The sequence below is a fragment of the Ursus maritimus genome, unplaced genomic scaffold, assembly GCF_017311325.1.
Source record: "Ursus maritimus isolate PB19 unplaced genomic scaffold, ASM1731132v1 scaffold_33, whole genome shotgun sequence".
Classification (NCBI taxonomy): domain Eukaryota; kingdom Metazoa; phylum Chordata; class Mammalia; order Carnivora; family Ursidae; genus Ursus; species Ursus maritimus.
The window spans coordinates 23,967,553-23,988,562 of NW_024425897.1; the positions used below are offsets into that span (position 1 = coordinate 23,967,553).

Here is a 21,010-nt window from a genome sequence, read left to right on the forward strand (position 1 = left end):
AATAATGCTCCCAGTTTTATTATATAATATTGCCATATATTTTGCTATCACAGAGAAAACAAAAGTAAATAAGTAACTATACACTCCAGGATTCTAAAAAGGCACTGGTAGGTGGTAAATTACTATCTGAATTTGATAAAAGGACCTATCTATCAAATACTTACGGAGTAAGTATTAGAGACCTGCTCATTAAAGAAGATCTAAAAAATATCAACTTAGCTCATATCACCAGGTTCTCCAGTAGCAACAAAACATAATCCTAGATTTGGAAATCTATTTGAATGAATCATTCACTTGAATTAGTAAAACAAAAGTTTGTAATATAATTTTATTTTGAACGGTATTTTAATGGAAATCTTCGCTAATAAATTAAATAGCAACTAATTCCTCAAAATGCATTATGTGAATAGTTTTAAATAAAGGCCAGCAAACTTTTTCTATAAATAGACAATTAATATTTACAGCTTTGTTGAGCATCTGGTCTATTATTGAACAATGCCACTGTAGCAGTGTAAAAGCAGGCACAGCCAATAAATAAATAAACTCATGTGCATGGTTATTTTCCAATAAAACTTAATATAAACAGGCAATGGTCCAAATTTAGTTTGCTGACCTTGGTTTAAAGGGCCATAGATAAACTTTCAATTCTTTTATGAAAACTATTATTGGGGTGAGGGAAACCACTTAACCACAGATACCACAACTTAAGGTTCATTTTTTAAAAATTTATATATGTATATATTATTTTTAAGCAGGTTCCATGTCCAACATGGGGTCTGAACTCTTGACCCTGAGATCAAGAGATGCTGAGATCAAGAGTCGCATACTCTACCAACTGAGCAGCCAGGTACCCCCTACAGTTGAGGTCGATACACAGCTGGTAAACAGAAATTTTGAGTTTAAGTGGTAATATTAGTGGCTTTTTATAGAAACTCAGAATACATAAAGGATTCTAGCCACAGGTTTTTTTCATCCTTTCACCCCCACATAACGAAAAAGTGAACATTTTTACATCAAAGCTAAAACTATTAATTTTCAATTTGACATAGTGGCCACTAAAAAAATAAATCATGGTTGTTATGGAAAAAGGGGCAAAACTGTTAATGTACACCACTGAAATAAGTAGCACATTTTATTTTTAAGATTCCCATGTTTTTATGCTTTGCTTGTATAAAGTATATAAAGCTAAGATACAGATTTATATCTCCACAATTTACTATGATTTTATAATCACTGCTGATATGAGCAAAATTAACTTGAAACAAAATAAAACCCAAGTTTTACTCTTGAAAGACTTCAACCGAAAACAGTTCTGAGTAGGGAAAATAACCCACAGTAAAATTTGCATGTAGATATTTTAAAACATAGTACAGTTTAAAATCTATTACAAAGTTCTTGTCAAATTCTGAGGTACCCAATACTGACAGATCTTAATAGACGATAATATGCGTGGGAAAGTTACTTAAGTTTAAGAAGAACCCAGAAGTCTTTAATTATTCTGACAGATCCCAACAACATACATTTTATCGGCATATACTCTGCATAGGTTTCTGCATGACCCATTTCTTCTTCATCTTCTTCCTCTGGTTCATCTTCCTCTTTCACAACAGGGACCTTCTGTAACACAGAGGGAGCATAACCAGAGACTGGAGGCCTAACCAACACACAGAAAAACTCTTCTGTAGGAATACTGAACAGTCTTCAATCTTGGAAACATGACATACCACTTCCATATTCCCTAAAATCTGGGTCACACTTTGCATCTTCCGTGCTTCTCCAATGAGTACAGATAATCTGTGACTGACCTAACTCTCATCCCTAACACACCACTGGTCACTCACTACAAGGCTCCACCATCCTTCCAGCCACCATTATCTCTAACTACTTTCCCCTTCAATATTGCCCACCACCCTCCCTGATGCCCGGAACTCTTTCTAACCTCAGTCTTCATTTCAGTTCTAGGAATAGAAAGACCAAAAGATTTGGGGAGAAAAAGTGGATGAGCCCCAGCAGCTCATCCTACAACCTCAGTGGTAGAAACTCTGTTGAAGTTACACATCCCACCCTCATTTCAGTGCACCTTCAATTAAGCTGTCTTCTTCCCATTGGACACTGAAACCAAAGCCCCAGAAAACTCTGGGTTTTAAAGGTTCTTCTGAAGGACAGAGAATCTACTTCAGACACATCTGTATCTCCAAATAATAATCATATGTAAGATAGCCATAGCACTTACTCTCCAAACCCTGGCACACCCAAAAATGCAACAGGGAGCTATCAGTAACTACACCAGGAAAACAGGAACGAAGAGAGACTGTCCCGGGCAACTTGAGTGAATGGTTACCAGTCACATGTTCCTTTGTTTCTTCACAGAACCTTAAAGGATAAAGTAGGGAGGAATAGGGGAATAGAAAGACCCTGAACTAGCCTCCTTTCACTACAAGTAAAACCATCAGCGAAGCTCTTTATTAATGTGCTTGTTCAATAAAAACTACAGAGAAAAAGCTGTAAAGCCCAGCATATATAGAAAAGAAGAAAAAAAAAAGAAAGAGAAACAAGTCAGGACCTATAAGCAATGCCAAGGACAACAAAGCCTTGAAAAGTAAGGGCAAGCTTTTTGATTTCTTTTTCTTTAGCCTAGAGTATGATGTCACATAGATGATCAATAAAAGTGGGAAAGAGAAGGGAGATGATAGGTAAACATCCAATCAACACCAATCCATGGAATCCTCAGGAAAAAAATCTAAAACAGCTCTGAATGCTCTTACAAAGTTTGCCAAAATGAAACTCAATTTCAGAAACAGTAGACAAAGTGGGGTTGACCAAAGAAACAGATGTAAATCCCCATTCTGCTGTTATTTGTGTGGCCTTAAGCAAATCACTTAGAATTCTGAGTGCTCCCCATCTCCACGTTCACCGCTTTCCCCACCTATCAAGTACGAACACATACGAAATGACCAGCCTCCTTCCTTCTCTAGTGCACCTTCCCGTACCTGAATTCAAAAAAAAAAAAACCAAAAACTTACCAAGAGTGTAACTGGAAGATAAGTTGGTGATACTGTCTGGTCACAAAATCCAGGAACCAGACAAGTAAATTTCTATGCCAGTCAAATAACAACTGATGGTCACCAAGCTTAGGGTCAAGGAGATAATCACGAGAGGGAGCGGGGAAAGATTGTGGTACCTGGGGAAGGCCCGCCCAACACACAAAACAGGTGTTCACTACTCAACTTGAGGCATGTTTAACTAGGTGGGGAATGTGGACCCAGGGTTGTCATGTACTCCTATTTTTCAGGAGAACCTGGAGATCAGGATCTTTATGTGGTAGCAACAAACTGAAAATTTTTCATAATATCGTGGAGGCCAAAGAAAACACATCTGTCAACTGGCTTTGGTGCACAGTCTCCCAGTTTCTAATCTCTGCTAGATGTTTCTTTTCTTTGCTTTTTTTTTTCTTTAAAGTAAGGTCTATTCCCAACGTGGGGCCCGAATAAGACGTCAAGATCAAGAGTCACATGCTCCACTGACTGAGCCAGCCAGATGCCCCGTTACATGTTTCTTTTTTTTTTTTTTTTTTTTTTTTAAAGATTTTATTTATTTATGTGACAGAGAGACAGCCAGCGAGAGAGGGAACACAGCAGGGGAGAGGGAGAGGAAGAAGCAGGCTCCCAGCCGAGGAGCCCGATGTGGGACTCGATCCCGGAACGCCGGGATCACGCCCTGAGCCGAAGGCAGACGCCCAACGACTGCGCTACCCAGGCGCCCCCCGGTTACATGTTTCTTAACTGCAAGGACAACATAGAACTCTTGGCGTATTATGGGCAAACATGGGCTCGACTGGGAACCTGAGCATTACGAACATTTCTCAAAGAAAAATGCAATCTTACTTTCTAAAAATCAACTTCCACATAAGCCGCTGGCAGAGAACCATTAAGTAAACTGGGTCCTGCCAGCATTTATTCTCCTGGTCCCTGTTCAAAAGCTCAGGCACAGATTGCTGTGCTGTCTTTCCAATTCCATATTCCATCCCCAAGTCCTAACAATTCTTTGGTATTGTTACATGCAGTCATCTCCTATTTTCCTTTTTTTCTTTCCCCTCATCTTTTTCCAATCCTCTTTGCAATCCCCCAAGTTTAGTCTCTTAATACTTCCCTTCCGGAGTACTTAACCAACTTCCAACCTGCCTCTCTTCCCCACCTGACTCATCTTGAATCACTAACAGGATCCTCCACTTCCAGGGGCCCCCACTGGTGCTGCACCAAGTCCAAAGTCTTTTTCTTTTTCTTTCTTTTTTTTTAAGATTTATTCATTCATTGGAGAGAAAGAGCACACACATGCATGCAAGTGGGAGGGTGAGGGGGAGCAGCAGAGGAAAAGCATCTCAAGCCGACTCCCCACCGAGCCCGGATCTCATGACCCTGGGATCATGACCTAAGCAGAAACCAAGAGTCGGATGCCTAACCAACTGAGCCACCCAGGTGCCCAAAGTCCAAACTCAACTCAGGACCCTCCACAGTACCAAAAATCAACCATTCCAACTTCCTCCTGGCTTACTGCCATCTAAGCATATAGCCACCACCTCCTCTGTGCCTACCAATGCTTTAGCTCCCTTCCTAAAATGCCCCCTTACAGTCTGTTCAAACTCAGCACCCAATCTCTGTTATACCTGCTCCACAAAATGAAGTCTTCCCAGGCCATCGGAGTCCAGGGAGACTTCCTCTTCCTCCAATTTCATAATCCTAATTGTGAGTATTTAGTGTACTTTTTGTGAGTATTTACAATCTACTTTTTGCTGTACTTTATACTACTTAAACCATATGCTTGTTGAATTGTATGATTATGGAAGGGGGAGCCATGTAGTATACTTCTTGTACAAACCCACCACATACACGCAGTTTTATACGCATGACAATTATGAAATAAATGTGCAGAGTTAATTAACCCAAGGCATTTCCAAAATTGAAGGAAAAAAATTACTCGTAACTAGAATATTGTATGATCTGACAGCTCATAATTATCTATATATTCAGGTTCAATCCCAAAACGGACATAGTTATCAAATAGTTTGGTTAACTCCACATTGTCTTTGTCTCTGATCAGATGAGATTCACAACAAAAGGATGTCAGTACTGCGTGCAATACTAAACCTTATCAAATATGCAAGCTACCATCAATCGCCTTTAGTATGTCAGTTTATGTTAGAGATTTAATGGTTATTCATTAGTTCATGTGGTTGAGTAGCCCCCCTTCACCCAAAAACAAGTTTTCTGAGAGTTGTTTTGGAGCACTTTCAGCCAAGCATACTTTCATGCCACACAATACAGATGCAGCTTCTGAAACTCACCATGGTTGGAGAAAAACTCCTCATTTTCATGTCGTTTATCCATATTCTTGCTACTTCTTTATTAGAAGACTCTTTCTTTACTGTACCATTGCTTACATCAGCTGAGGGGGAGAGTTATTAGATTTTAGAACAAAATCTCAATTTCAAATTGAGTTTTAAAAAAATGTTAAATCTAAAGAGTCAGTAAAGTTTACCCACTTCACAAACCAAACAATACCACCCTGTCACTAACTTAAATTAAGCGTAAGAATGAAAACATTCAAAGCTATGTTATCATGGAGGTAAGAATTAACCTTAGAAAACAGGCAACTTAAACAGAAATGTGTTGAGAACTAGTTATGAACACTAGCTCTGGTTAGGGACACCTTAACCAGAAGTGTTTGATAGTTTATTTTAATACAAATACCAACAGCCAGCATTACTTTGGGACACTTTACTTGGTTCATCAAAAACAAACAAACGAGAATAGTGTTAACACCAAGACAGAATCAATCCATCTGAGTTGGTGATACTTACTTTTGAGGCAAGTAATTATTTCTTGGAAGAAAAAAAATTGGGGAACTCTATTTTCCTCCTCCCCTCAGAAAAAAGATCCAATCAATCAATCTTTTCTTCTTCTATACCAGTGGTTCACAAACTCTTTTTAGATACAGCAAGAGAATCCCTCAATCCGAGTATCAGGCCAAGCAGAACTGCTTGACTGAGTGTCTAGAGTCCCTGTAACCAGGCTGCCTCCCTGAAGCACCCACCTCAGGTACTGGCGACTTCTGAGACCAGTATGAAAATCACACCAGAACGACTAACATCTAATCTATTCTACCAAAGACAGGGAGTATATGGGAGGCCTGTCACTTGGGATTCCAAAATGACTACAACTGAAGTGTTAACAAAATAAGGAGGCTGGAACAGAGGTACCAAATTTAAGTGTTTAATGTAACTGCGGGAGAGCAAGTGAACAGTGAGCAGAGTACAGAACTGGACCTCATGCGAGAGAAAGCTCAGAACCCGAACAGAGAGCCAAAGGGCTCAAGGCTCCAGAAGGGCCAACACCCACAGATAAGTGAGAGGGGAACATGCAAAACCTCGCTCTCTGCAGTTTCATACTTTTAATGTTCTTCCCTTCCAGTAAAAAGATGACCCTCTACTACACACAAAAGTACGCTTACCTTTGGCATCACTTACATGTTTCTTTTTTAGCCCCGGTCTAGTCTGATAGTTTCTCAGGCTTCTACACAAGGACGGCCTTGATTTGCAGTTCTTTGTTTTTCAAAAATTACTCCACTGGATGTGGGAGACATTACTGTACTAAGCATTACTCGATCAGCTCCAAACCTATTGTTCTGTTTTGCTTTCTGAACTTCCCTCACAGTAACATAGTCTTCTCCTTTAAATTATGAGAACATGTGCTGATTTGAGGAGTGGAATGCTCAGGAAGCCACTCACATAAAAGCAGCAGGATTTCTCCTCAAACCTGAAGATTTAATGATAGCTGCTTCCACTAACTAATGATCATCCAAGTCTCCCAGGAGTCATTCCAGATCCTGCCCTACACCCCAGCTAGGTCAGGGCCATGGTCTGCTCTCTATGTTAGAGCAGAGTAAAAATCACCCCTAAGACAGTTAAAATGACTTCTCAATGGGCATACAGTTGCCAGGTTGCAGTTAGTTCAGGACAATGACCTTGAGAGTAAACTACAGCTATAAGGGCACAACAGTATGGACTCAAACAAAAGATTAGATTATCTGATATTTTAAATTACATCTGTCACTGCAGACAAAGTTAGTTCTACATCACCCTACAAATACTTCTTGGCCATTGTGTTAGAATGTCCCAGCCCTCTACTTCACAAACACAAACACAATTTCCAAGCAGTCCATTCTGCCACAAAATTATATATTGGTCTGTATCAGATGTTAAAACTTATCTCCCAATATTAGAAAAACAAAGCAGCTGCTTGGAAAGAGAAACTGTTTAATACCTATCAGCTCATTCCAAAACCCTAATAAAATGCTATTTATGTACTAGTATAAATCCTCAGGAACCTCTATTCTATCCCCTTAATCCAAACATACAATCCCAAAGAAATTTACTTTAAAAAGAAAAAAAAAAAAAAAAGGCACCCATTCCTACCTTAAAACTATAAAATAGTGGTCAGCTTAGAATATAACTGAGGTCAGTTATCATTTCCAACTGTGCCCACCATGGTACTGTTACATAACAGGTACCCAAATACACTTCAGCTGAATGCAGAAGGAAAGGAAAGAATATCCCCCTTAACAGTTCATGTTTTTCAGTTTCTAAAACTATACTACTAAAATTTGATGTAACCAAGATTTTAAAATACACCTAATAATTTTATTTTACCCTTAAAAATGACCTTACTAAATATGAAGCTTCCTCTGAACACTATAAACTATAACCTCTTCCTGCCCCACACCTCATTTCCAGTTTCTCTCCATGGTGCTTACTCCTTTCAGACACCCTATATGAATACTTATTTTGTTTATTGTCTCTTTCCACTAGAATGCAAGCTCCACAATAGCAGAGATCTAAACAGTTTTCTTCCCAGCCACGGCCTCAAAATCCCAGAACAGGGCTTGGCACATAGTAGGCACTCAATAGGTATTTGTTGAATAAATGAGCAATAACAAACACTCTAAAGGAAAACAATAAAATCTATATTCTTTATCGATAAACTCTCTAAAAATGTAATCAAACCACTGTTGAACTTTTCCCCTTTAAACCCTATGCTCATGGTGACAGTTTAACAACTCTGTAAATATATTAAAATCCACTCAACCATGTACTTTAAAAGGATGAATTTCATGGTATATACAATATATCTCAGTAAAGCTGTTTTTTAAAAAAGGATTATATGGGTGCTCATTCTTTAAAACACACACACACACACACACACACACACACACACACACACACACACACATATGCACATATACAGTAAGGGGCGCCTGGGTGGCTCAGTTGGTTAAGTGTCTGACTCAGGTTAAGGTCCTGATCTTGGGGTCCTGGGATCGAGCCCTCCCCCCCCACAATGCTCTCTCTCAAATAAACAGATAAAATCTTTTTTTAAAAAAGTGAATTATTTTATAATGAAAATGTATGTATCTTATTTTTTTAATAAGATTTTTATTTATTTGAGAGAGAGTACATGTGAGCAGGGGGAGGGGCAGAGAGGGAGGGAGAGGGACAAGCAGCCTCTGCACTGAGCACAGAGGTTGGCACTGAGCAGAGGCCAATGCAGGGCTCAATCCCAGGACCCTGAGATCATGACCTAAGCCAAAATCAAGAGTTGGATGCTCAACCAACTGAGCCACCAATGCACCCCAAAAATGTATGTATTTTAAAAGAGAATTTACTAAATACACAACTACTCACAAGCAATGAAGCCAATGACAGGCAAAATAATAAAACTGTAAAAGTCAGAGTTAAAGCAGTCAAGTATCAGTTTAAAGCTAGTTACCTCATGCATGGTCCAAGGACCACCAGCAAGAGCATCTCCGAAAAGCTTGTTAGAAATGCAGAATCTTGGGCCCTACCTCAGACCTACCAAATCTGATTCTGTTTTCGAACAAGATCTCCAGGTGATTCACAGGCACTTCTCAAGTTTGAGAAGTACTGATTTAAAGAACCGAGAAAATGTTAACCAGTTATTCCCAATATATAAAACCGAGATCTCATGGTGTTAATTAATGTAGCCACCTGGTAAAATTCCACACTTCATTTCAAGGTAAATGCTAGGGCTTCTGAATTTCTCCTTCCTTTGAATTGTATAAATACTGTAATTGTACAGTCATGCAGGTATGTCCTTCACACTCAGTTGTTTCAAGACCCAAAGAAACCCTTAAAAACACACTGACACATCTTACCAACAGGGGCCAGCTGACACTACTGAAAACAGACTTACTAGCTGCTGTTGCAACTGGCTGAGCAATATTAGCTGGTGGCTTCAGTTTCATGAGTTCATTCAGACTATTATTTTTTAGTAGATCCTTCAGCTGAACCTGGTCTTTTGAGGGTGCAGAGGTCATGGCATTTCGTACTGCTGGTGCTGAGACTGAAGGGCGTGTGTTTGCAGTAGTCTGGATAAATTTTGTTAAAGTGATGGTCTGCCTATTCGTTGTTACAGGCGGTGTTTTAGTCATTACAATTGTAGATCCCAGGGTTGGAAGCTGATTTATTTGATTCAGCACAAATGTTGTAGTAGATGGAGGCTGCTGCTATAAAAGAAAACCATAACACATCAGACCACTGAGAAGTACTGTACTCTCTAATGTGGCTTAGATCCACAAACACGGGAGGCCATTTAAACATCTAAAACTGACTTTAATTCTTACCTAAACACTGGCACTGTATTTTTAATTGAACATGCCTAACTATAAACTACCAAGTTAAAACACACCACTTTGAGGGGGAAAAAAAGGTATAGTAATAGTGTGACATTTTCTATAATTGTCAGGGGGCACCAAGCATAAAATGGGACTATCTTAAGCAAGCTGTGATGTGTAGTAATGCTATGTAATACAAGGACTAGGAACAGAAAGAATTTCAAATCCCACCACCGTCCCAACTGGGTCAATAACTTTAGGCAAATCACTTCTCACCCCCAAATGCCCAGGCTCTCTGGGGTCCATTTTCCATTGCTAGCATTCTATGATTCTTGTCCAATGCTTTGTTTGCTATCATACAGACTATACGAATGTTTAGAATTTAAAAGATAAAACAACCAAGCAGAGTTTTAAATACCTATGTTGCATAAATGATCCAGCCCATCCACCAGTATTACATATTGGTGATAATATAGGTACTACCTTTGAACCTAAGACAAAGCTACACAGCATGTTATTTTTTACAGTTGGGGGTAGAGGGTGACATTAGGAGTTGGACAAAAATGCAGGGAAAAAAAAGGTCAAGATTGGGAGGATAACAATGTTGTCTGTGACTACAATGACTGAAGTATAATCAAGATATTTTTAAATTTCAGTCTATTTCTACTTCCTTTCCTCCTCAAACTATTTATTTTTCCATGACTCCAATAACAAGATCCTTACAGATCACCACTCATCACTTTTATTTTTTAAAGCAGGCAGCTTTGGGGTGTTTGGCTGGCTCAATCGTAGAGCATGCAACTCTTAATCTAGGGGTTGTGAGATCGAGCCCCATGTTGGGCATGGAGCCTACTCTAAAAAAATTAGTAAAGCAGGCAGCTTTTCTGTAATAAGATTTATTTATTTAAATAATCTCAACACTCAACATGGGGCTCAAACTCACAACCCCAAGATCAGGAGTCGCATGCTCCTCCAACTGAGCCAGCCAGGCATCCCACCACTTACCACTTTTAAATAAAACTCTCAACAATAATTTATCATAAGTTATCAATTTTTTAACCAGGTTGTCCAATAATTTTATACACTAGGCTTAAGTTAATAGTTGCTATGTTTAAGGCAAAATCAGAGTAACTCTATATTTAAAGCACAATTACCATTATATAAAAATCACATACCAATGGACAAAAGCTGAAATCAACAAGTAAAAATGAAAAGTGTAGCTCATCTTTACTTCATGAATTTTGTATCATTTACAATAAGTAAATTCAAAAAACTTTGTTTTGTCCCAATTTATTTTTATTTTTTATAGATTTTATTTATTTATGTGACAGAGAGAGATAGCGAGAGAGGGAACACAAGCAAGGGGAGCGGGAAAGGGAGAAGCAGGCTTCCCGCCAATGCGGGGCTCGATTCCAGGATCCTGGGATCATGACTTGAGCCAAAGGCAGACACCTAACGGCTAAGCCACCCAGGTGCCCCGTCCCAATTATCTTTTGGTCAACGTAACTACGAGAAGAATGAAGAAATGTTTTATCAAACAGGAGCTGAGAGTAGCATATTGGAAAGTAGCAAAAGACAACTGGTAAGATAAAACTACTTCGTATTACGGGTTACTTTCTTACTCTAATTCAAAACCATTTTAGCAGTCATGCCCAATGCAAATCATTCTTACCCTAACATTTAGTAGGGCTGGAGTAGGTACTGTCTCTGATTCTGGTTTAACAGGAACTGCTGCTTCAGTCTCCAAACCTAGTTCTAATGCACTAAGTGGCACGGACTAGAGAGCAAACAACATCAGAGAAAGAAATAAAAAATGATGGCAGTGAATTCTGTTTCAAGAACAAAAGATATATTTATTAAAACAAAAAAGATGTCAAGTTTCACACTCAAACAGATTGTAAAATCTCTGATACCAGGTATGAACTAATAATCTTTGCAAGTACATCTTCATAAAACTATACTGACACCAGAATCTTGTTCTTACTTTCAGAGAATGTGTATAGTGAGACCTCAGAAGAGGGCCCCTATAAAGTACAAAGACAACTAGTAAGGAGATTAACAAACCCCCCACAAGAGCTCTAAACAATTCCTTACTTTTATTTATTTATTTATTTATACACACACACACACACATATAAAATCTCACAAGTGAAGACTAATATAAAAATAACATACACGTGCTTACTTAAAATTATGTCTTAATAATGTCTATTTCTATAAATAGAAATTAAAATTAAGAAACAATCTACTTTTTACAGAGGCTTGGGAAAACTCTTACCTGTTGAACTGAAGGAGTAGGTGTTGGAGTTGCAAGCCCTCCATCTCCCCCATCAATATCAAAGAGGTCATTCGGACTAATTCCACTCTCACTCAAAGCAGCAAGCAGTAAATCTTGCCCTGGCTCCACCATCTTTAGAACAAAATATTTAGTATTAACATTAAAAACTTAAAATGCCAATTAACTCTCTTCTAAATACAAACCATCATCTTCTACCAGATCCATCCATTTGCTATTTATGAAGAATCTGCTACACATCAGGCAAGAAGGATGAAAGAGAAAGTCTGATTCCAAGAAATTCACAACAAGATGAAAAGGACAGAGAAATATGTAAATCACAGCAAGAGTGTTTGTGTTCAAAATGCTGTGGGAACAGAGAAGGAATGCTGAACTTTGCCTGGGGAGAAAGGTTACAAAGACAACCGTGGAATTGAGTCTCAAGGAAGAAATCACCAGGTGGATAAGGATCTTCTGAACAGCGCATTCGAACTTATGGAGATATGAAAGACATTGGCGCTCTTTAAGAACAATGGTTAGAGTAATTCATCGTTGGTATGGAAGTTCAGAACAGAAATCCAAGCCTCAGGCAGGTGATGACAAGAGATGTGGAAGATATCACCCACAACCTTGTATGCCATACTAAAGAGTTCACTTAATCCCATGGACAGTGGGGGTCAGAAAAGTTTTCAGATAGAAAACTGCATGACATAGTCAGATTTGTGACGAGAAAGACTACTCCACGGAAGTATGGAAGCAAACTGAGAATGGGTAGAATAAGACTACAAGCAGGGAGACATTTTAGGTAACTGCTGCAGCAGACCAAGACAGAGATGATGTGGGGCGCCTGGGTGGCTCAGTTGGTTAAGAGTCTGCCTTTGGCTCAGGTCTTGATCACAGGGTCCTGGGATAGAGCCCCGCATCAGGCCCCTGCTCAGCGGGGAGCCTGCTTCTCCCTCTGCCCCACCCTCTCCCCCTGCTCGTGCACGTTCTCTAATAAATAAATAAATAAAATCTTAAAAAGAGAGAGAGAGAGATGTGCTATAAGTGTAGGGTGAAGAAAACGGGGGGGATGAATTCCAAGATATTTAGGAAGGATAATTCATAACACCAAGTTTATATAAAAGCTCAAAATGCAAGAGAATAAGAAATACACAAAAAAGCACGAGTTGATGGATGATTAAAGAGAAAGTGAAAAAATAAACACTGAGCCCGGGAGACCCCAAAATGAGTTATATAGAGTTTAGCGAGAGAAAATACCTATTTAGGAGCAAGGAAATACATTTTATTTAAAGATTTTATTTATTTATTTATGGGGGCGGGCAGAAGGGGAGGCAGAGGGAGAGAATCTCAAGCAGACTGTGTGCTAAGTATGGAGCCCGAAGCGGGGCTCAATCCCACAACCCCGAGATCATGACCAGAGCCGAAACTAAGAGTCAGACGCTCAACCGAGCCACCCAGGCGCCCCCCGCAAATACATTTTAGGTTTGGGTTTTCTTGATACAATATATCAAAATAACTTACCATCAAAATGGATCCATTTTGTAAGGAGAAAAAAAGCTTAACAGAACTTTCTCCATTTTTAACATCTGTCATTAACTTATCTGAAATAAGCAATTTATATGCATAAACACAGAAAAAGTGACTGTACTTGTTTTTCCCAAAAAACTAATTTCATGTTACATAAATAATACACTAATCTTTAGCTAGTTCATTTGTTCTCAGGCTGTGTGAAAGAATTAAATGTCAGTGCTTTCATTATGTCTTACAAAAAGAAAGGCGTTAGCCTCTGTGACCATGACTTCCAACATCTAAGAACTACTGTTTACATGAAAGTAAGATCTTTAACAGAGAAATCCTCTACTAGGTAGGTCTGTGTCACATGAGCCTATATATCATTTAGAAAGAAGTTCTAGCAGAAACATGAATGAGTTTAAGGTAGAAACCACAGATACAGAAATGAAACTCAAGGCAAACCTACTGTTTAAAGGCGGGTCTTATGCAGATAGCCCCAAGGAAGAAGAAATAGCCCAAAGAAGATTTCCCCAAAATTTTTCAGACCAAGAAAAAGTCTACGGAAAAATACATTTTGATCAGGAAGGAGGAAGGTAAGGAAATTGACAGTGACTAAGTATCTTTTACAAGCCTGACAGGGGTTAGGCTCTTTGCTACACTATGAGCCTGTAACAACTCAGAAAAAGATAGACATTGTAATTTTTTAGAGATGAAACTGAGGCTCAGAATGCTTAAAGAACCTATACCTACCCAAATCTAGACTATTCAAATTCCCAAAGCCCATGCATTCTCTTTCCAAAGAAGAGATCCAGAAGTCAATGTTGCAGACCTAAATTTCAATAATTAACTTTGGAATAAATGCCAGTGTGCGATTAAAATCGGAACGGAGATAGCTTATTGGACAGCAGGACGAAAACAGTATGAAGGGACTGAACAGAGGGGATAAATAGGAGAAAAGTCCCAATATAGATTTAAAATAAAGTTGATCATTTTTCATACAGCTGACCATACTTTACAAATTATCCTAGTACAGAGTACAAACATGTACCAAGAGAGAGAGCTAAACCAATGCTTTAAAAACATTTCAACCAGAGCGCCTGGGTGGCTCAGTCAGTTGAGAGTCGGGACTCTTAACTTCAGCTTAGGTCATGATCTCAGGGTCGTGAGACTGAGCCCGGCATCAGGCTCCCTGCTCTGTGGGGAGTCTGCTTGAGATTCTCTCTCTCTGCCCCTCTCCACCAACATGTGTGCACACTCTCGCTCTCAAAAAAATAAATCTTAAAAAACAACAACAACAAAACATTTCAACCCACAAAATACGTCATTAAGACCAATGACCTGTGGGAATAGGGGGTGGTCTTGGCCTGCTAATCCTGACCTAGATTAACAGAATTCCAGAGACTATCAAAATGTCATCTTTTTTCAGTAAATACTGAAAATGATGATTTATTTACACATGAAACAAAAATACATTGTTTTAAATCAATGACTCTTAAACGACAGACCAAAGAACGCTTGGAAGCCGAAAGATACATTAATCCATCAGATGCACATCAAGCCCTGCCTAATTATACTAAAAAAATACAGGAACATCATTAATGAAAGCAAACAAAAATCACTGAAAAGCATTACTAAGTTCATGATATTTTTTTGAAATATATTTTTTGAACAATGAGCACTGAAAGTATAAAAATATCATGGAAGGGAAAAATTTGGGGGGAAACTTGGTATTTTTATAAGAAATAACAGCGCAGTTTATAACACTATCATTGACCTACTGAAAACTCATCCACAGGAATCACAGTTTGAGACCTCTGAGTAGTGACTTAGTAATGACAATGTCTTTTGAAATCTATTTTTAAAAAATATTTTTATTTATTTCAGAGAGAGAGAGCATGAGTGAGGGGCAGAGGGAGAGTGATAAGCAGACTCACGGCTGAGCAGGGAGCCTGACATGGAACTCAATCCCAGAACCCTGGGATCATGACCTGAGCCGAAGGCAGATGTGTAACCATCTGAGCCACCCAGGCGCCCTTTTGCAAGCTATTAATGAAAAAGATCTTAGATTTATATACATAATATACACAAACAAAATCTAGGATCCTTTCTTAGCCAACTGGGCACAAATTCTCTATCAGAACTTTTTTGCAGTGAGAAAGGGGCAAGGGATACAGGGGAATATCTTTGTCTCTAACTCCATTAGGCAAAACCCTTAATATTAAAAAAACAACACCTTAATATTTAATCATTCTCCTATTCTGAAACTATTACAGACTCACAGAATTTCAGTGTTCAGGCTGAGAGCCCTTAAAAAGTTATATTATTCAATCTTCTCCTCCTCACCTTACAAGTAAGAAAGACTTATTCTTGAGAGGGAAAACATTTTCACTTTGAACCCACTAAATACAATATAAATGCAAATACTGTTAGGTGTAAGAGAACTGTGTTACAGTGTCTACAAAGGATTTTGTAAACCTTAGGTGACAGTTTAACATTTAGCAATCCAACAAACCCAGAAGTTACCAACCCCAGAGTAATTCTATCTCAAAAAATGGATGACAAAAAGGTTCCATTTTTATCATAAATACTTAGGAATATACCACCTATTTCAAAATAGTACACCTATGAAGCATCTATGATAAATAAGAAACAAGGACAGGGTAGCAGAGAGAAACTAAGAGCCATCCTTGGCAGGAAGAGAATCCTGAGAAACAACAGCCAATCGTAAGAATGAAAGGATACCGTTCCCACTGAGAATACCAACACTGAAACCTATCAACCAGGACAAGGTTCCTCTTGTTGAGACCTAAAGCAGATCTTTACAGCTCTGGGCAGATACAAGGGATCTATCTGCAGCAGGGACAGCACACCATAGAGGCTGAGTAGACTATGGAGTCAAACAGTATCTGGGTTCAAATATTGGCTACCTCATGCACCAGTAGTATAATACGGTCAAGTAATAACTTGTGTGACTCAGTTTCCTTATCTTTGAACGGGAATAAAAAAAGAACCTAACTTATATGATTGCTGTTGAATAAATGTTATGCTACTATCTACTATTATTTTGATATTAGTATCATGTCAAAAATTAGATTTTCTCCCACTTCATTGATACAACACTTCTTCCCAGAATATAAATTGTTGGCAATCCAATCAATAATTAACTTCCAAATGAATTCTATAAAATACTAGTTCCTTTTTGTCTGTAAGTGTCACATATTCAATTTGTCCAGTTAAACAACTGGTAGACCTCTTTACATGTGCAAAGATATCACTTAACAAGTATCTTTGCCTAATAACAAACAGACTTCCTCTCTTTATTTAACAGCACTAAATCTGTCTGACTTTTAACTCAGCTTCAGCTTTGCTTTTATGCAGCCCAAAGGTTCTGACTGACATTCAGTTTAAGAAGGTAAAGGATAATCACCTTTTTAAAATTTAGCTGATATAGTTCATGAACAAGGTATTTATTTAGTGTCTACTGAGTGCTGGTTCCTTTTTTTTTTTTTTTTTAAAGATTTTATTTATTTATTTGACAGAGAGAGAGACAGCCAGCAAGAGAGGGAACACAAGCAGGGGGAGTGGGAGAGGAAGAAGCAGGCTCATAGCAGAGGAGCCTGATGCGGGGCTCGATCCCACAACACCGGGATCACGCCCTGAGCCGAAGGCAGACACTTAACCGCTATGCCACCCAGGCGCCCCTGAGTGCTGGTTCCTTAAGAACATCAGGAGGAATAGAAGATAGTATGAAGAAGTTCATTAACAAGGATTTTCATTACCTACAAGGCCAAAATCTGTAGTTTTTAACAGCTATTTTTCAAGGGAACACTTGCTCAGTCACGTGCGCCTCTCCCCACTCTCACTGCAAAACTTACAAAGTAACGTGAAGATGACAAAGTTTCAAACATGCTTTACAAAAAAAGCACATGAAAAAATGGGGGGGTGAAACAACTTTCTTGGTTACCACCATCAAATTCAGATCCCTAGTCTTTCTGAGATTTACTATCAGGTTGGATTTTTTCTCTTTTAAACCTCAAGATGACCCATGAGTAAATACTACATGTTATCCTTTTGTCATAGATTTAAAACTGAGGGTTAGAGAAATGAACTGTAACAAGGTAACAGCAAAGCAAGTCTGGAGCGGAATTGGAAACCCAGAAGCTCTGACCCCATATCCCTCCAAAATTCTGTATTCTTAAGTCTATACCATATTTTTCAACCTGGTGGTCACGCCACAGTGAGCTGTGAAGTCAATTCAGTGTATCATGACCAGAATTCGTAAATATTTCAATAAAGAACAGGAAAGGAACACAGAGCATGTGGAGAGGATAAACATTATTTCATGATGTGAAGGTCTATGTGTGTGGATATGTAGTAGGTCACAATGTAAAACATGTCTTACCATGGGATGCAGTAAAAAGATTTTAAAATCATTGCTCTGTACTATATACTGCCTCCCAAGAATTAAATAAGCAAATTAATTTGATGGGTTTTGTACTGTATTTTATTCATAAAACCGGAGTTCCTGCTCTTCAAGAGCCTATCCTTTCCATCTACAGAAAATTTCAGTGGCTGGGGCGCCTGGGTGGCATAGCGGTTAAAGCGTCTGCCTTCGGCTCAGGGCGTGATCCCGGCGTTATGGGATCAAGCCCCACATCAGGCTCCTCTGCTGTGAGCCTGCTTCTTCCTCTCCCACTCCCCTGCTGTGTTCCCTCTCTCGCTGGCTGTCTCTATCTCTGTCGAATAAATAAATAAAATCTTTAAAAAAAAAAAAAAAAAAAAGAAAATTTCAGTGGTATCCCAAGATGGTCCTTAAGATTTACTAAGTTCAACCACATTAAAGTATATCTGTCAGCATAAACAAAAACTGTAAAAACCTTAAGATCACATCATTTTGATTAGCTATATAATGTGAAAACAATGCCTCTCATCAGAAAGTATGTTTTTTAAAGATTTATTATTTATTTTTTAAAAAGATTTTATTTATTTGGCAGAGAGAGCAAGCACACGAGCACACAAGCAGGGAGAGTGGAAGGCAGAAGGAGAGGGAGAAGCAGGCTCCTCACCGTGCAGAGAGCTTGATGTGGGACTCGATCCCAGGGCCCTAGGACCATGACCTGAGCCAAAGGCAGATGCTTAACTGACTGAGCCACCCAGGTGCCCCTAAAGATTTATTATTTATTTAAGAGGGAGAGCGAGTGAGAGCACAACAGCAATGGGGGAGGAGAAGCAGACTCTCCGCTGAGCAAGGAGCCCAAAGTGGGGCGTGATCCCAGGACCCTGGGATCACAAGCTGAGCCAAAGGCAGACACTTAGCCGACTGAGCCACCCAGGTGCCCCCAGAACATATCTTTACGTCAAATTTAAGCGGGCAAAGCATGGGAACGGAGAGACTCATCAAGTCAGGTTACTTGGTAAGACCAGACCTCAGATCTGAGTGTTCACCACTTTCACAGGAGGCAAGTCTCAAATCAAAGCTCAACTGAGAAACTGAGAAACACCAAAATATATCTGTAGCTTTAATCTTCAAGGTTAATCATTTTTAAAAGCATCTGAACAATCTTTATACTTTATACATTTATATTGCATTATATTAAGCAGTACATAATTTCAGCAACGCCCTTAAGTAAAATTGCCTGACACTTAAGAGCATCCAATGAATGAATTAATGGACTGTAAGCCACCAACTAAGCCTTCCTTTTTAATACTTACCCAGCAGCTAAAGTAAAATTTACTTAAAATTTATAGACAATTGTGTGGAATTGTTAGACTGGGAGATAAAAATGCAGAAGCCAAAGGAAAAAAATAAAGATTTTTTTCTGGTAAGATAAATTTTGGAAACAATTTTAAACATGAAAATAAAATGTTCTCTTACTTGCAAAATTACTGTCCTACGCAAGGCACCAATAGCAAATCTGCATTTTATCCTAGAAATTCTATACAAACTATCTTTTGGGCAGTGATAATGGCTTTCCCATCAGCTTAAGAAAAATCACTTCTGACTGCAGTAAATATACGGGGGGGGGGGGGGGGGGATGGAATCCTTTCGCACTGTTAGGTGGTTTGTGTCTACAAGTGTTGAGTTTATTTCCTCTAGGGCAACTCGGGGTTTGACAGCTTTCTGAACCCCGTGGGCCGACTCGGCAGAAACCCTACTCCGTCTCTAAACGTGGTTGTCTAGAGAAAATATAACATTTAACTCAACATAAACTGCTAATAATCAACTTTCAAAGGTCAAAGGGGACCCAGTTTTTAACCTTCCCTCAGCAACACGTGTTTAGTACAAACTTCCGGGTGCGGTTACAATTGGCTGCGCAATTCAATGGATAAAAACGTTGCTTTATTTGACTCTCATTTTCTTGCCCTTTCTTTCCCCACGTTTCTCAACAAGCAACTCCCCAAAACAAAAGCTCCCTACAGTAAACGGAGCCCGCACATAAAAAGGGCTTCTCTGTGCGAGGATCAAGTTAGTGGTCCGCAAACATTAACCAAACAGCAGCACAAAGCCGGGGTGGAAAGGGGAGGAGCTGGATGCCAGGGTCAGGAAAGAAACAATCACAAGGGTTCAGGAACATCCAAATCTCCTCAGCGGTTAAACCGATCCCAAACCACTTCTGGGAAACCACCAGCATGCACTGGTTTGGGGAACTTTAGATGCTCGTTCCGCCAAACACTCTTAAAGTAAGCAAATCCCCAACCGCCTTGCTCTACATAGATGCTTATAGTCTGGGAGGCGAGCGAGCTCGAGACAAAATTAACCTAATCACCGGTGAGGCTTGAAGGTGGCCCCCACGTGTCCCAGGTACCGCCTCGACGCCCTGAGAGCGAGGTAATCCGAAAACTGCAGGTATGGGGTTCAGATTTAGGGCGCCCCTATCTCCTCCCGCACTCACCCCAAGCCGGGAGCAACCCTCGGGCAGGAGGACTTTTGAAGGATTGCGGAGCTCACTTTCCTGCGGGTCCGGGACCTCGCAGTACCACAGCGGAGCAGGGAAAGCAAGAGGGGCGACCCAAGTGGAGCCGGAGCCGGCGTCCGCAGATCCTGCCTCCCCGCCCAAACTGGGTGCCTCTGGCCCGGGACAGCGAGGGCCCCCGGGGCCCCACAGCCCCCACGCGCAGCGACCGCAGGGCCCGGCGCTGACGGGCGGAGGAAGCGAGCGCGGCGGGGCCGCCGCCGGGACCTTGCCCCTGAGAGCCCTGGGGCGCGCAGCTGAGGGGGAGGCGAGGGGCGAGGGAGGCCCCAAGCCGGGGTGAGGTGGCTGCCCCCCCCAGCCCGGCCCCACACGGCCCCCTGAGGAGGGTGGGAGTGGGAGGCTGGCTGTCCGGGAGGGGGAGTGTGGAAGCAGAAGAGAGCAAAGAGGAGGACTTACTTTCCCCGCGGGATCCGACGCCGGAACAGCTTCTCCCGGGTGGCAAGAGCTTGAAGAACTAGAGGCGACTGGAGCGGAGGCGGCGGTGGCGGCGGCAGCAGCGGCGTCCGGCTCTGCCTACCTCCCCGCCGCCATCTTGACGCCCCTCCCCCCAGCCCCCCCG

General features: G+C 40.3%; 1 protein-coding gene across 4 annotated transcripts in view; it reads right to left on the reverse strand.

The window, feature by feature from the left end:
* SBNO1 (strawberry notch homolog 1) overlaps positions 1-21,010 on the reverse strand; it is a 54,953-nt gene extending 33,943 nt beyond the window's left edge. Inside the window, exons 1-6 of one of the 4 annotated variants that reach the window (XM_040620008.1) lie at positions 20,848-21,010; positions 11,966-12,097; positions 11,360-11,464; positions 9,267-9,576; positions 5,342-5,442; positions 1,521-1,617 (exon numbers count right to left, since the gene is read on the reverse strand). In XM_040620008.1, the coding sequence (XP_040475942.1) occupies positions 1,521-1,617; positions 5,342-5,442; positions 9,267-9,576; positions 11,360-11,464; positions 11,966-12,097 (745 nt within the window). In that variant the 5' untranslated portion in view covers positions 20,848-21,010. Of the gene's footprint in view, positions 1-1,520; positions 1,618-5,341; positions 5,443-9,266; positions 9,580-11,359; positions 11,465-11,965; positions 12,098-20,847 lie in introns of all 4 variants that reach the window. The other 3 variants (XM_040620009.1, XM_040620007.1, XM_040620010.1) reach the window with 3 other exon arrangements.